Source organism: Megalobrama amblycephala, linkage group LG15 (assembly GCF_018812025.1).
Source record: "Megalobrama amblycephala isolate DHTTF-2021 linkage group LG15, ASM1881202v1, whole genome shotgun sequence".
Lineage (NCBI taxonomy): Eukaryota > Metazoa > Chordata > Actinopteri > Cypriniformes > Xenocyprididae > Megalobrama > Megalobrama amblycephala.
In genome coordinates this window covers 32,413,388-32,429,635 of record NC_063058.1, presented here as the reverse complement: position 1 = coordinate 32,429,635, position 16,248 = coordinate 32,413,388, and the positions used below count along the sequence as shown (strand labels likewise).

General features: G+C 39.3%; 1 protein-coding gene across 1 annotated transcript; it reads right to left on the bottom strand.

The window, feature by feature from the left end:
* Positions 1-5: 5 nt before the first annotated feature.
* Positions 6-16,247, bottom strand: LOC125247666 (DNA-binding protein RFX7). Its single transcript, XM_048159098.1, has 10 exons — positions 15,860-16,247; positions 14,239-14,272; positions 8,379-8,464; positions 7,906-7,944; positions 7,635-7,757; positions 7,439-7,555; positions 7,220-7,304; positions 6,704-6,911; positions 6,281-6,582; positions 6-6,195 (listed from the first exon to the last, which is right to left on the bottom strand). Exons 1-10 carry the CDS (start codon positions 15,973-15,975, stop codon positions 2,683-2,685), a joined length of 4,623 nt encoding a protein of 1,540 aa, XP_048015055.1. The 5' UTR covers positions 15,976-16,247; the 3' UTR covers positions 6-2,682.
* Between the last annotated feature and the right edge of the window lies 1 nt (position 16,248).

Genomic DNA, 16,248 nt, shown 5'->3' with positions numbered 1-16,248 from the left:
CACAGTGTTGTTTAAAAAATGTTTATTGGCTTTTAAAACCACTTAAAAAATCTCACCTGTGAGTACTTTCCATTGGAAAAAAAAAAGAGAGAGAAAAAAAACAAAACATCGCTGAAACGCTTTTGCAATATTAACAAGCTACTGTCCACATAGAGCAGATAAACAAGCACATCAGAGGGCTCAAATCTACAGATCCAAACGGACAGACAGGATGAACATGTTTTCCTACCAGACATCGGACCAACTGCGGCATCAATCCCTGCGTATCAAAAGAGAACTGGAGTCGTACTTGTAAAATAAAAAAAAAACGTTATTAATCAGTGCATTAATGAATGCCAGAACATAAAAAATATTTACAGCTTTCTTCACATAGGCGTTTTTTTTAATATATAAAAAGGATATATTCAAAATGAAATAAGAAACGGTAACAATAAAACAACATTCATGAACAGAAACAGACTTATTTTAACTTAGTAAACATCATAAAATGCATATAGAACTACTTTTGCCCCCTCTTGACCTGGTTAATGATACCAGTGCTCTGATTGGCTAAAGGAGTGGTCACAACAATTACTACCATAGATAGTTTAACATACATGCGCACATACAGTCATTTTATAACATGGTGAAGCATGTTGGAATTTTTTTTTTTTTTTTAAACACACTGCTTAATGTCATTTTTTAATTCTTGTATTTTCATATTTTCTTCTCGGGTATGAGAAGTTGTACAACGCGGATCTCATTGAGATTAGAGCTCATTGCTACACAAGGCAATTATTCACTGTCATTTTCTAGCATGAGTAATTCCCCTTTAGCTTTTTATTGTCATTAGAAGAAAAACAGCGTGGGCACCAATTGTTCCTTAAAATGACAGAGAAATAAACAAACAATAAGAAAGCTTTTAGTGCAATAAGATGAATTTCAAACCATTTCCAGTGTCTGCTCCTTTGATTCGTCTCTGCACACAACATTGTCACGATAAAATTAACGCCTTTATATTTAAGTCTCATCTAATTTCTTATTTTTTCCTCGATAAATCCATGCTATAACATCCTCTCTCCATTTACACATCACATCTGCGTATGCAGGAACCAATAAACTCCTAAGAAAAATGGTACATTAGCAAGCTACAGATCCAACAGACAGCATTTACTAGCACATCACAGGAAGCCAGAAACGTAACAAGCGAGATATCGTGCTGGCTATGGACTCGTTATGATTCCTCAAAGTTTTCTTTTGGGCACTCTCATCTACCTACAAATCATCACCATTAGCATCTTGATAAAATGGAAATTTCATAATGACCACTATGTCCTTTTTTTACAAATGTCGCACTACCTTAATGTCTATGAACAGCCTAGAAATTTAGCCTTTGTGAACTTGCACAACATGCTCCCCCATCCATAGTTATCTGTACATCCGCCATATACATAATTTACATCCCGCAATCTGATAAAAACAAAACAAATACATTGTCGCGTCCTATAAGTCCCCCTTTCAAATAATGCCAATTAAAGATGGAAACCGCAACGTCTCTTGCTCTTCGACAGCTTCTCTTTGGTATGGAGTTAAGGCTGGAGAAACGACACAGGTTTGCCTGTTGATCTCGAGTTGGAAAGAATATCTAGCCATCACCATACCATCATCACTACCAGTTCGAAATGATGTGCAAAAAAAGGCGCAGAAACCTACAAATGGCTAGCAACCATCTAAAGAGATGATCCATAAAGTTCACCACTAATTCACAACACCTTTTTTTTAAGTGCACCAAATTCGTTCTTGATTTCAGAACATCAAAGCCTTTTATGAGATGGAATAAGGCCTTAAGACTCTGGAAATAAGGCAGACGAGTCTCTTCTCTTCTATTTTTCTGGAAAAAACAAACGTATATAGCAGAAATCTCATCCCTCCCCAACAGTTTGGATTTAACAGTACAAGTTTTATGGCCTTAAATAACTTTCCCCCCAAAAATGTGTAAAATCACTTTGACAAAACAAATGACGGCTGATGAAAGATTCAGTAAATGCGATTTTTTAAGTCAGCACCAAGTAGCACCTAAGATCTTTGCAGTTCATTGAACTGACTGATTTACGATATGTAGATGATATTTCACTTCTGCTGTACTTACGATATTTGAATACACTCTTTTGGTCTCCAAAAACATACTTATATGACCATCTAGAAAGGGCATTTCCCCAAAGTCAGCTTGGAATATTGCATTTCGTTGAAATACAAGAGCAAATTATGCATGCAGGTCCTCAATATCCACCGTTTTAAGTGGATGGAAATATATAAAACAGTGTGAATTAAATCAAGGATATGCTTGTGCACCAGGTGATGTCTCATTATATTGAACGAACTTTACTACCAATTGGAACCAGATGAAATATTTGACCATACTTCTGAATAGGGAGAAATGACTGGAATGATCTATGAAATCAACAGGAATACAAACAAAACAACTGTAAAAAATTCAGATAAAGCACATGCCTGTAAGAGTTTTACCTCAGGCTGGCACTTTACACTGGACAGTCCAGAGCATCCAGATTTTTGCTGCACAGACACGTCATTCAATATTTTTGGATACACAAAACGTAGCAATACAAAAAACCAAAACAGAAACCATAAATAAAAACAACGACGACAACAGCGACATTAACAGTAAAGGAACAGGAAATAATATTATCCCAACATTTCCACGGTTGGCTGGTCTTTATTCTCCAGCCAATCAAAACCAGCAGAGTTCACAGTATCGCTGCAAATCTGCTGAAAAAGAGGATCGTTCTTCAGTTCTTCCAGTGTGGCATCTTCATATTGGTCCTGCTGCTGACTAGGGTCAAACAGCAAGTTGGGGTCCAAAGTGTTCAGGTCATTAATGCTACTAGAAAGGTCAGAAGTCAACCGGATGTCGCTGGAAAAGTCAGAGGCGACAGCACTGAGTTCTGACGCCACCTGTCCGACGAGTTGCGAACTGGGGTTGAGGCTGTCCTCCCCCAAAAGATCCTTGACGGTAGTGTTGAAGTCCAGTTGCTCTTGCTGATCGTGATCCACAACCTGCTGCGAGGTTTGGGGCAACAAGTGCTGCTGGGTGAGGTCTGGATCATCTTGTAACTGTTGTTGGTCCGACAACTGCAACTGTTGGTCCTGGAGTTGCAACTGTTGGTCTTGAAGTTGCAGCTGTTGGTCTTGGAGTTGTAATTGCTGATCTGGAAGTTGCAGCTGTTGATTCTGGAGTTGTAGATGTTGATCTTGCAGCTCCAATGGCGGTTCTTGAAGCTCAAGCTGCTCTTCCGGTTGTTGCAGTCCAGGGCCTGATTGTGCTTGACTATCACCACTTGTGAAGGTGACTTGTTCCTCCCCCGTGCTTATGAGGTAACCCGTCTTCTGGAAGTCAAATGGCGAAGGGCTTGAGTCCAGAGGCAGCTGCTGGTTCTGAGGGTTGGGGCCTCCGGGGTAGCCCTGTGTCGTCTCCAAGATTTGAGTCAAGTTCATCCGTGCTGTGTAATTGGCGGGCAGGTTGTTTACACCAAGCCCTCGCACTGCGTCGTCTCCGTCCGTGTCCATCTTGCTGAGGAGCACGGTGGTGATCTTGGCGCTATTGCTTTGCTGCGCCTGGTGACTGACGGGCAGCAGCTCAGACTGCATCATGATGTTTAGTGGCACTGATTGGCTCCTCTGGGCCAAGGTGCTGGCATTGACCACAGACTGGTTGTTGGACAGAATGTTCAGAACCTCAGATGTCAGGGGGCAATTAAAGGGAGAAACAACAGAGCGTGGGGTGGTGACTGTTTGTGCAGTGGTGCCACTGAGGTTACGCTGGCGAACTGCCGGGCTAACGCTGCGACACCGGAAGGTTCCACCTCCAGATGCAGATGTGCTTCCTGCCCCTTTGTTGTCCAACGGAGCGGGGACAGCAAAACTTTCTTGCTTGCTACTAAGGGTGGTTTGCTGTCCTTGTTGTACTGGAGAAACGGTTGTTAACCTTCCCAAGTTTCCATCCTGATGCCTTGACTGAGACTGGAGAGTTTGGCCAGGGATGGCAAAGGCGTGTGGTTTACGGAAGTGGTCCTCGACCAGATCCTGGTAACTGGGCAGGATGCCAATGGTGGAGTTGGTGGAGATAACAGGAGACCCTGCGGTGCTGTTGTACCTATTGGTGATCCACTCCAGCTTGGCTTTATCTGGGTGGGTGGCCATGGGCCTCTGCATGGGTTTCACTGGACTGCTGGACACAACACTACCATCATGATAACCAGTTATACTGGAGTTGATAGGAGTGAATGCAAAAGGATTGCGGCATTCAATGGGACTCGGAGGAACACTGCTGCTGCAGTTTGACAGTGGAGTGCTGATGGGTGTATGGCGGCCACCTAAGATGCTATCCACTGGGGTAACAGGTGCCATTCGGGAACAAGGGCTTTCTCTGGTCAAGCTATGCCCCCCTGGTAGCATCTCAGAGGTAGGAGTTGGAGTAGGCGTTGGTGTCGGCGTAGGCGTCGGAGTTGGTGTATGGACTGGCGTGGCACTACTGTGAGAGGAATGATAGAACTGTGTACTTGTCTGATGGGGTGACAGGATCGTTCCTTGGCCAACTGTGCCTTGACCTTGTAGGGATATATCCACACAACTTAGGTAGGATTGCAAGCTGCTATTCAGCTTCATTTGCTCCTCCATCTGTACGAGCTCTTCTACAATACTATCCTGGGTCATATCATCATCATTGAAGGGGAAATAGTCAATGCTAGCTTGGGCTCCAGCAAAATCAACAATGTCCTGCTGAAGAGAGAGCTGACTAGAGGTCTCAGTTGCCTGGGCCATCAATGGTAACGGATTAGCTGCATTCTGCTTGTGTTCTGCTTGCATCTGTTGTGAGTAGTCTTGCAGCGAGCTCTTGAGTTCACTAACAGCAGATACCTCCTGAGAAATACCACTGCTGATTTGTTGGTGACTTTGCTGCAATAAAGCTGTGCTAGTACCAGAAGCTGTTTCGTTCGGGCTGATATTAACAACTTCATTCTCAACTTGAGGATGATTAACAGTGTGAGAGATCCCAATTGGAGTGTCTGAAAGAGCTAAGATTTGAGTTGGAAGAGAGCTACTCTGTTTTAGCGTAACTTTGCATGGAGCGCTCTCTGGTCTTGCTGGGGTGCCAGGTCTCTGGATCTTCTTCGCTGCTATTACAAGACCAGGCCTGGCATTGCTGCTAACATCCAAAGGTTGCTGGGAAATGAATACTCTTTTAACTGGGATGGTATGGGTTTCTAAAACAGATGCAGAGCGTTTTCGAGGGCTTTTTAGACAGAGACCAGCATCTTTAGAAGAAGTGCTTGCAGTTGCCACCGCACAAATGGATGACAATTCGGCATCTACATTCTGGCTAGTAACAGTTAAATACAAAGTACTTTCAGGTTGATCATTGTTGTTATTGCTGCTTGGGGCAAGAGCCTCCATGATTGTACTTGAAGGGGTTGTGGAGTCACTCTTGGCCCTTATCACTCTCTCAGGCACAGGGGATGCCTTAATAAGCAGAGAGGGTTCACTGGAAGCCCTGAATTTAGTGGCTCTTTCATTCTTTTGTCCTGTACTTGCCCCTGATGCAGTGCTTTGTTTATCAACAGCAATAGCCGAGTTACTGTCATTCACAGCTTCGAATGTCACCTTCACCTCATTGGTAATGGTGGATGCTAGTGGGGTTGGGGTCGTGGAAGGACGTCCAGCTTTCCCAAGTGCAGATGACTGAAGAGAGCTGGCAGACGTCCCATTCTGAGCTTGCTGGGTTTGGTTAGATTCTTCCTGGGAAGCTGTGCTACTGATGCCTGCCGAAGCAGGTCGCAACGGGGTAGGAGTACTACTATTACTGCTACTGTTGGGTGCTAGAGATATTGCAGTCATCTTGACCACATTTACAGAGCTAACATGGGGCGTGGGCATCACTGTCTTGATGGGGCTGTTGGTGATGAGGAGCGTTGGGGGTGAGCGAAGTGCAATGGCGCTTGTGGCGGAAGGTTTAGGTAAAATCTGGGCATATCTGTGTCTGGCCAACCTGTCACCGACTGGGCTGGCAGGGATATTCTGGGGTGTTTTTGGAGACTGCTTAACTTGTTGGGTCACGACCTGGAAGTTCACCGGTACAACTTTTCCCTCTGCTGCTCCAACAGGACTCGGAGAGGTCATTAGTTGCCTGTTTCTCTGAACCTGCAAACAAAACAATAGTTGAAGCAATTGTACATTCAGAAATGTCAAATCATCCATACCCTGTTAGCAAACAAAATCTCCTTACTGTGATAGGACTTGGAACAGCAGCGACCACAATGCCTATGGTTGGTTGAGGGGACAGCAATGCAGGACTTCCAGAGGTCAGGCTGGATCCAGGGACAGGTGTGCCCGCCTCTGCCCTTCTAGCCTGGGCATCAGTGGGCAAAGGAGAGGTGAGCTTCTGCTCCTGCTGTTTCTTCTGGATCTTCCGCTGCAGCTGCTGTTTGGCGTCTACAGAAGGCGAAGGGAGGGTCTTCACTTGGGGCTGGAATGAGTTGGCTTCACCAGTTGGCACAAACGCAGAGGCCGGCGTAGGGGTTTTCATACCTGGCATTTTTATGAAACAGGTTTAAGTTAAAAACAAGAAATGAACATAGCTTGAATGCAAGACTTCCCACAATTTAATTATGCATCATCAGGTTTGCATGTGAGGTAATTTTTGTCTTGCCTGTTGGGGTTCCAGTCATAACAGTAAGAGCTGCCATGGACTTAGTGCCTATATAGTGACTGTTAAGAAGAAAGCGTGCCAGTTCCTCCACACTGTCAAACTGGCGACTCAAAACCTTCTGAGCCCATTCGCAGACCAGACCACAGGCTGCAGAACGCATCTCGTCTTCGGCACTGGGAGACTGTCCGGCCGACTCCAACAACTCACACTAAAGCAGCAGACAGATAAGAGGGGATTTCCTCATCAGTTATGAGTCTCTAATGCCAAGGTTGCCAAAATACAGAAAAAACAGTAATATTGTAAATAGGGTTAGGGTTAGAGGGTTAGAGGTTAGGTTTAGGATTAGGTTTAGGGACAGTTGTTTTAAATATTTATACAATTTAAAACAACTGTCTTCTATGTGAATATATCTTAAAATGTAATTTATTTCTGATGCAAAGCATCATTAATCCAGTCTTTGGTATTACATGATCCTTCAAATTTCATTCTAATATGATTAGACAACAGGATACTCACCCCATCACCTGATTTGTGTAAGTCCAGGTTAGGGAGTGATGGCATGTGCACAAATGCTTTTTTTCGCAGACCACTGTAGCAGTATGTGATGCATTGTAAAGGTTTAAAACAATTCTCATGACTTCTCACATATGATCAATGCATTTAAAAGGTGTATTACATTAGGTGTACTGTATGTGGCATATCTATAGTATTTGAAATTTCCACAGAAAAGGATATTTTGACTTCCCCCTCATGCCCAAACGGCGTGCCTTCATGTTCGGAAAAACGTTTTTCATGATCTTTCCGAAATCAGCTGCGCTTAAAGGATGGTAACCCAAATTGTCGCAATAACTCCTGAAAACAGTATGAGAAACCAATGAGTACAAGCAAACACAACTTCTGTCCAATTACTGCAGCTTTAAATCGCACTCACTTGTATTCGTCGTACACCTCTTGTTTTGGCAGTGAGGTTTCCGGGTGCTCTTCCAAGTGATTTCGGATCCAGTTGAACGCGTACATCTGTTGAGTCCGGCTGGATGACATGGAATTCTGGTCACTACAGGAAAAACAGAGGAAAAGGAAGACTTTGAAACGTGATGCTGTAGCAGCAGAAAGCTGTGTGTACAATTGTTGCTCCTGTATAATATATCACGTTACAAGTTACTTAAATTTTTTTCCCTTTGATATAGTTAAAGTTGTAGTACCATAATGCAGGACTTGCAGAGCCCCTCTGATTTTCAGTTCTATTGGACATCATGTTGGGAAAGAGGGGTTGACATGATGGACAGATAAGGGGAAACAAATGATAAAACACAGGAAGCTTGGTATTGCAATGTTATAATTTACACAAAATCTATTTAAATGGAGAAATGATTAGCTCACATGACTCAATACAGCATGATGCAAAATAACAAATGCAAAATTAGGCAATATTACGAAGAAAAAAATGATATTTATATACACTTCTTGATTTTGTTTCATTAATGCATCTCACTAGATATGCATGTTTTACTGAATGTAAACATGAGTGGATAATAAACATCAGACATATATATGCTATGAGTGTGTTTGATATTGCAAAGCACAGAAACCACAAATGGTTTTTGAGGTGTTCAAATCATAAAAAGGAAGGGAGGGGGATATGGAAAGAAATTAATAAATTTAAAATAACATGTACCTTTTGTCATTGCCACTACTGGGACCAGAAGGCAACTTAAGGTAGAGGTAGAGCTTTTCGATATCTGTAAACTTCTCAACATCTTGCTGCATGAATGAAGGACACAAGGATTATGAGTCTAAGGCATTTCACACAAGTTTTACATTATTTGTACTCTAAAAAAACATAATGCAGTCATGTAGAGGTATTAAACGTAATAAATGTGATATTCTATGATTTAAAACATAAACTTTCAGTTCTTTTGGTATTTGGGTGTGAAATTCTTAGTTATTTTATAGAACGACTGATTCGTTTTATATTTGGTTATGATGTGATTTTGCTTGTTTTAAAGTCTTTCCAACTTTTTTCAAAAATTAAAAATGTAATTATCATGAAAGAAGTTTGATTATAATGCACAACATCAAATAACCACACCATTATCACACATTATACACTACAAGTCACTTGAAGGTTGATTAAGGCAATGATTAATGTTTCAACACAGATATCCAGTAGTCAAAATTATTTCGGCCCCTGCAAGACTCCGCGGCCCATGACATCACTGTTTTCTCCTGCATTCATTACCGCAAGGTTGGCGTATTCAAAGGGGAAAACCAGGTCCCCTCGAGTCCGGCAGGCGCACAATACTGGAGCGTGTCTGCGCATATGACCAGCGCCAGCAAACCTGCAATCCTGCCCTGCTCTTAGCCGGTTGCCATGTAAACCTTGTCAGTAAACATGCATGTCAATGCTGACACACATCGTTTCAGCACAGGCTCCTCCCACCTCGCTTTCAATTGGCTGGTGAGAATGAATTCCTCTCACCTCTTCCTATTCTATTTGCCTCTTTGTTGCTAGGGGAAACCGGCGCTCATGAACGGGGTGAGGCTTGACAGCCAATGAGCAGTAAATAAAAAAAAAAAAAAGACAAAAGACAATTCACTGTTATTTCTTAAATGCACCAGGTAGCTGTTATAAATGCTAGGGCTGATATATGAGGTATTGCATAAAACAGACAAGCAGCCTTATTCTTTCTGAACATGGAAGCTGTTTGACTCTTTAAAGGTTGATTCTGACTTCTGAACAATATGACATCTGTATGAAGTAGTTATCTTGCCTCTGATTGGTTGTACAGCAGCAACAGGTGTTACTGGCCAATCACTGAGTAACAAAACACATCATGCTCTTTTTGACACTGGCTATATTGAATGCTGAACACTTTATATCACATTCTACTACACCATATTTTCGTATTTTGTGTTAAAAACAGATAGATCCACTCTAAATTCTGACTACAAACAGATCGATTCAACTCTAAATTCTGATTGGAAAAAGATCAATTCAACTAAATTCTAATTGCAAACAGATCTTTTCATGTCTAAATTTTGATTGCAACAAACAAATTCAAACCTAAATTCTAATTGGAAACAGATCAATTTAACTCTAAATTCTGATTGTAAACACAGATTCAACTCTAAATTCTGATTATAAACAGAATCAACTCTAAATTCTGATTGTAAACAGCTTCGATTCAACTCTAAATTCTGATGGCAAACAGACAGATTCAACTCTAAATTCTAATTATAAACAGATTCAACTCTGAATAGATCTGTTTACAGTCAGAATTTAGAGTTGAATCTGTTTATAATTAGAATTTAGAGTTGAATCTGTCTGTTTGCCATCAGAATTTAGAGTTGAATCGATCTGTTTACAATCAGAATTTAACTAAATTCTGATTGCAATCAGACAGATTCAACTCTAAATTCTAATTGGAAAGTGATCAATTCAACTCTAAATTCTGATTGCAAACAGAGAGATTCAACTCTAAATTCTAATTGCAAACAGATCTTTTCATGTCTAAATTTTGATTGCAACAAACAAATTCAAACCTAAATTCTAACTGGAAACAGATCAATTCAACTCTAAATTCTAATTGGAAAGAGATCAATTCAACTCTAAATTCTAATTGGAAAGAGATAAATTCAACTCTAAATTCTGATTGCAAACAGATCGATTCAACTCTAAATTCTGATTGCAAACAGACCGATCCAACTCTGAATTCTGATTGCAAACAGACCGATCCAACTCTAAATTCTGATTGCAAACAGACTGATCCAACTCTAAATTCTGATTGCAAACAGACTGATTCAACTCTAAATTCTGACTGCAAACACACAGATTCAACTCTAAATTCTGACTGCAAACAGACCGATCCAACTCTAAATTCTGATTGCAAACAGACTGATCCAACTCTAAATTCTGATTGCAAACAGACTGATTCAACTCTAAATTCTGACTGCAAACACACAGATTCAACTCTAAATTCTGACTGCAAACAGACCGATCCAACTCTAAATTCTGATTGCAAACAGACTGATCCAACTCTAAATTCTGATTGCAAACAGACCGATCCAACTCTAAATTCTGACTGCAAACAGACCGATCCAACTCTAAATTCTGATTGCAAACAGACTGATCCAACTCTAAATTCTGATTGCAAACAGACCGATTCAACTCTAAATTCTGACTGCAAACACACAGATTCAACTCTAAATTCTGACTGCAAACAGACCGATCCAACTCTAAATTCTGATTGCAAACACACAGATTCAACTCTAAATTCTGACTGCAAACAGACTGATCCAACTCTAAATTCTGATTGCAAACAGACCGATTCAGCTCTAAATTCTAATTGGAAAGAGATCAATTCAACTGTAAATTCTGATTGCAAACAGACCGATTCAACTCTAAATTCTGATTGCAAACAGACCGATTCAACTCTAAATTCTGACTGCAAACACACAGATTCAACTCTAAATTCTGACTGCAAACACACAGATTCAACTCTAAATTCTGACTGCAAACAGACCGATCCAACTCTAAATTCTGATTGCAAACAGACCGATTCAGCTCTAAATTCTAATTGGAAAGAGATCAATTCAACTGTAAATTCTGATTGCAAACAGACCGATTCAACTCTAAATTCTGATTGCAAACAGACCGATTCAACTCTAAATTCTGACTGCAAACACACAGATTCAACTCTAAATTCTGATTGTAAACAGACAGATTCAGCTCTAAATTCTGATTGTAAACAGACCGATTCAGCTCTAAATTCTAATTGGAAAGAGATCAATTCAACTCTAAATTCTGACTGCAAACACACAGATTCAACTCTAAATTCTGACTGCAAACACACAGATTCAACTCTAAATTCTGATTGTAAACAGACAGATTCAGCTCTAAATTCTGATTGCAAACAGACCGATTCAGCTCTAAATTCTAATTGGAAAGAGATCAATTCAACTGTAAATTCTGATTGCAAACAGACCGATTCAACTCTAAATTCTGATTGTAAACACAGGTTCAACTCTAAATTCTGATTGTAAACAGATCGATTCAACTCTAAATTCTGATTGTAAACACAGATTCAACTCTAAATTCTGATTGCAAACAGACCGATCCAACTCTAAATTCTGATTGCAAACAGACCGATTCAACTCTAAATTCTGATTGCAAACAGACTGATTCAGCTCTAAATTCTAATTGGAAAGAGATCAATTCAACTCTAAATTCTGATTGCAAACACACAGATTCAACTCTAAATTCTGATTGCAAACAGACAGATCCAACTCTAAATTCTGATTGCAAACACAGATTCAACTCTAAATTCTGATTGCAAACACACAGATTCAACTCTAAATTCTGATTGTAAACAGACAGATTCAACTCTAAATTCTGATTGCAAACAGACTGATTCAGCTCTAAATTCTAATTGGAAAGAGATCAATTCAACTCTAAATTCTAATTGGAAAGAGATCAATTCAACTCTAAATTCTGATTGCAACAGACAGATTCAGCTCTAAATTCTAATTGGAAAGAGATAAATTCAACTCTAAATTCTGATTGCAAACAGACAGATTCAGCTCTAAATTCTAATTGGAAAGAGATCAATTCAACTCTAAATTCTAATTGGAAAGAGATCAATTCAACTCTAAATTCTGATTGCAACAGACAGATTCAGCTCTAAATTCTAATTGGAAAGAGATAAATTCAACTCTAAATTCTGATTGCAAACAGATTGTTTCAACTCGAAATTCTGATTGGAAACAGAACGATTCAACTAATTTCTGATTGAAAACAGACAGATTCAACTCTAAATTCTGATTGGAATCAGACAGATTCAACTCTAAATTCTGATTACAAACACACAGATTAAAATCTAAATTCTGATTGGAAATAACTTTTTGGATTATTTACATCTGAAATCAAAAACTTTTGTCCTTACAGAAACAGATTTTTTTTTATTTAAACACTAAATAGCAACTCAAAACCAATATAGTAAGTTCCTAAACACTTGTACTTATAAACACAAAAGTATTTGCATACACCATTAATATTCAATAAAAATAATTACATATTTGTTGATCATTGTATGTTCAAATGTTGCTGGAAACTATAAATTCATCAAGTCCTAGAGTGTGACATCATATTCTGTTGCCCATATTGGCTTAAGGAATTTTTCTTGCTTTAAATGTAGAGTAACTGCACCTGTTGTACATGAAGGTAAATGATTCCTGGGAAACTGAACCCTGTTTTCATCTTCCTGGTAACAGCCTCCATGGTTACCACTGTTTGTTACTGGTGTCATGACACACATTTATATATATATATATATAATGCCATACAGCAGGGATGGGCAGCTTCAGTCCTGGAGGGCCACTGTCCAGCAGAGTTTAGCTCCAACCTGAATCAAGCAACCAGCAAATCAATGTTTTCAGGGTTACAAGAAAACTACAGGCAGGTGAGTTTTATCAGGGTTGGAGCTAAACTCTGCAGGAGAGTGGCCCTCCAGGACCGATCCCTGCCGTACAGGATCCCACAAAAGCAATAACAAAATTAAAATAGAAAATCCTGCAAGGAGTGACTTTTGACTTTCATTTTTGTCAGTTTTGCCTTGAACATTATTGGTTGAAAGTTGTGGATATTTCTGTCTAGTTTACCTAACTTTTCTGAAACATTATTCTCAGCAAAAAAAAAAAAAAAAAAAACTATTTTAAAAACAAACAAATGTGGCGTATAAAACTATTCATCTGCAAAACATAAATGAGTAAATGCTCAAGTAGTATAATTTTATTTAATGCCATGTTAGCATCTGAGGCTATTTTTAATGGTAAAAACTCAATTACAAAAATACAAATATCACATAAATACAATAAAGACCAAGCAAACAAACAACCACAGCAAGTAATTAAATACAATACTTTTTTTAAATTAATAAAAATTCTAAAACCTTTTCAGGCAAAATCTTACTAAATAAGTAATTAGGTAAACTAATTTCATAAAAGAGCTTTCTACTTGCATTAAAACCAGGACAGTCCAATAGAATATGTTTAATAGAAAGGGAAGTCTTGCAGAACATGCATAGAGCTGGGTCTTCACCTTTAAGCAACAATGCATGAGTGGAGTAAATGCTCAAACATTTTAAAGTTTTCAATGTTTTTACCATGCTAATTTTGAAATTACCTCTTCCGGGTCAAAATGGACACGAATGCTTAAGGGGTTCAAACATTTTTTGAAATGAAAAAAATTCAAAACAATAAAGAAAATTATGTACAATAATCTAACAGTACTTTCAATTAGATATTTTATAGAAAATCTAAAATTAAGTTTTTTTACGTCCAATACTTACCCAATATTACCTCCAAAAATGCTAATTACCTTTATAAAAAGTGGCAACAGCAATATAACAAGATAATATAAATATTCAATAAATACTTACTACATGGCTTATTTAGAATCTGAATTTAGAGTCCATAATATCTGTCTGATAATACAAAACACTAAATGTTCATAATTAATAATAACATAAGAGACTTACCAATATACTCTCCACTTTTGATTGTACAGATTTGCTGTAAAACAAGAAAACAAAAATTATTAGTGCGGCTGTGCTGCTTAAAGTATAAAACACAGAAAATAAAAAACAAGAAATGCCACTGAGTTCCTGATAACAGGCAGGGCATTTCTTGGAGGTGGCTGCAGTCATTTAAGATAAAACAATTCGTAGAAAGAGCAGGGCTTTTCTTTCATTCTTAATGACGGTGTCAAAGGTCGAGTCAGGGCATGAGCATTTCTACTACACCTGCCTGCTAAACTAACAGGTTTCTTGGTTCTGGAGAAAATAATCTTTTGTGGACATCTCAGGGTAAGTGTATGTAAATCATGGATGTCTGATTTTAGTTGCAATGGATGTATGATTTCATTGCATAGGATATCTGATTTCCAATGCATGTAATATATGATTTCATTGCATGGGGATGGAGTCTGATTTTATCTCATATTTTCCAATGTCATTGCATATGGATAATGTCTGATTTCATTGCTTGAATTGTCTGATTTCAATTGCACAGCAATGATGTCTAATTGCATTGCATGGATTATCTGATATCATTGCTTGGAATGTCTGATGATTTGAATGGGACGTCTGATTTTGAAAGACAACTTATACCTCATTTCCTAAAAATCAGACATGAAAATGAAATTACAAGCAGACTTTGCACTGAGATCATATACTTGCATTTGAAATCAGACATGCCATGTAATGAAATCAGACATCCCATGCAATGACAACCCATGTCAAATTTTTCATGCAATAAAAGTCATATCCAAGAAATGAAACCAGACACCCCAATGCAATTAGAAATCAGACATAATACAGGCATTGAAATCATATATCCAATCAAAATCATACAATCTATGGAATGAGATCAGACATCCCCATGCATTAAATTATATGTTAGTTGCATTTGAAATCAGATATGCTATGCAATGACATCTGGCATCCAATGCAATGATATAAATTAAATCAATAAGATTAAAAACAGACTCCATCCCGATGCAAAGAAATCAAACATCTATTGCAACTGAAAACAGATAGCAAAATCCAATGAAATTAGAAATCAGACATAATCAAATGCACTGAAATCAGATATTACATGCACTTGAAACCAGATATGACACATGAAATTAAATCAGTCATTCTATGCAATGACATCAGAAAGTCCATGCAATGAAATCATATCGCAACTGAAATCAGACAACACAATGCAATGCAATTAGAAATCAGACACAATCACATGCACTGAAATCAGATACCACATGCAACAAAATCATACTAGCTAGCTATGGAATGAAATCAAACATTCCCATACACTGAATTTAGATATTACTTGAATCTGAAATCAATGACATCTGACGTCCAGTGCAATGACGAGATAAAATCAGACATCATGCAATAAAATCAGACATCCTGTACAACAGAGATCAGATAATACATGCAACGGATTGAGATATAGGCCTACTGTCCAGGTGAAATCAGGCTGTAAACAATCATACATAACATGCACTGGAATCAGACATCCCGTTACAAGTGCCAACCATCAGATGCATGCAAGGTGCTCGAGATGTTTTCGAGATCGGACACTGATCGGATCTCTTACCAAATGGAATTCTTGATCTTGTTGTACTGCAGCGCCGTCGCCTCGAGACTCTGCAGGGACGGTCCGGGAGCACCGGGCTGTTGTTGTTGATCATCAGCCATCACGGTGAGATTCATGCATGGGAGGAGGAGGAGGAGCAGGAGGAAGAGGAGGACAGTTTCAGCATGTAGGCCTCATTTGAGCGCATAACGCCCGGAGCCGAGGTGAGACGAGCCTTTACCGGGAGTCTGGACCGAGCAGCACGGGCTCGGCGGTCAGATTCGGACGCATAAACAGCGGCGGGCGAGAACGCAACGGAAAAACACGGAGATTCTCGGTGCGGCGGACAGAAACAGCAGCAGCCGCCACGGACCGAGCTGCAGGCGGTAACTGCGCATGCTCACGGGCGT

Bases quoted from the DNA above. Each gene is read 5' to 3' on its own strand.
- LOC125247666 (XM_048159098.1), bottom strand. From the start codon at position 15,975: ATGAATCTCACCGTGATGGCTGATGATCAACAACAACAGCCCGGTGCT. The intron at 7,758-7,905 runs GTACTACAACTT...TTTTTCCTGTAG, and splicing joins TCTGCAAGTCCTGCATTATG to TGACCAGAATTCCATGTCAT. The intron at 6,583-6,703 runs GCAAGACAAAAA...TAAAAATGCCAG, and splicing joins TATGACTGGAACCCCAACAG to GTATGAAAACCCCTACGCCG.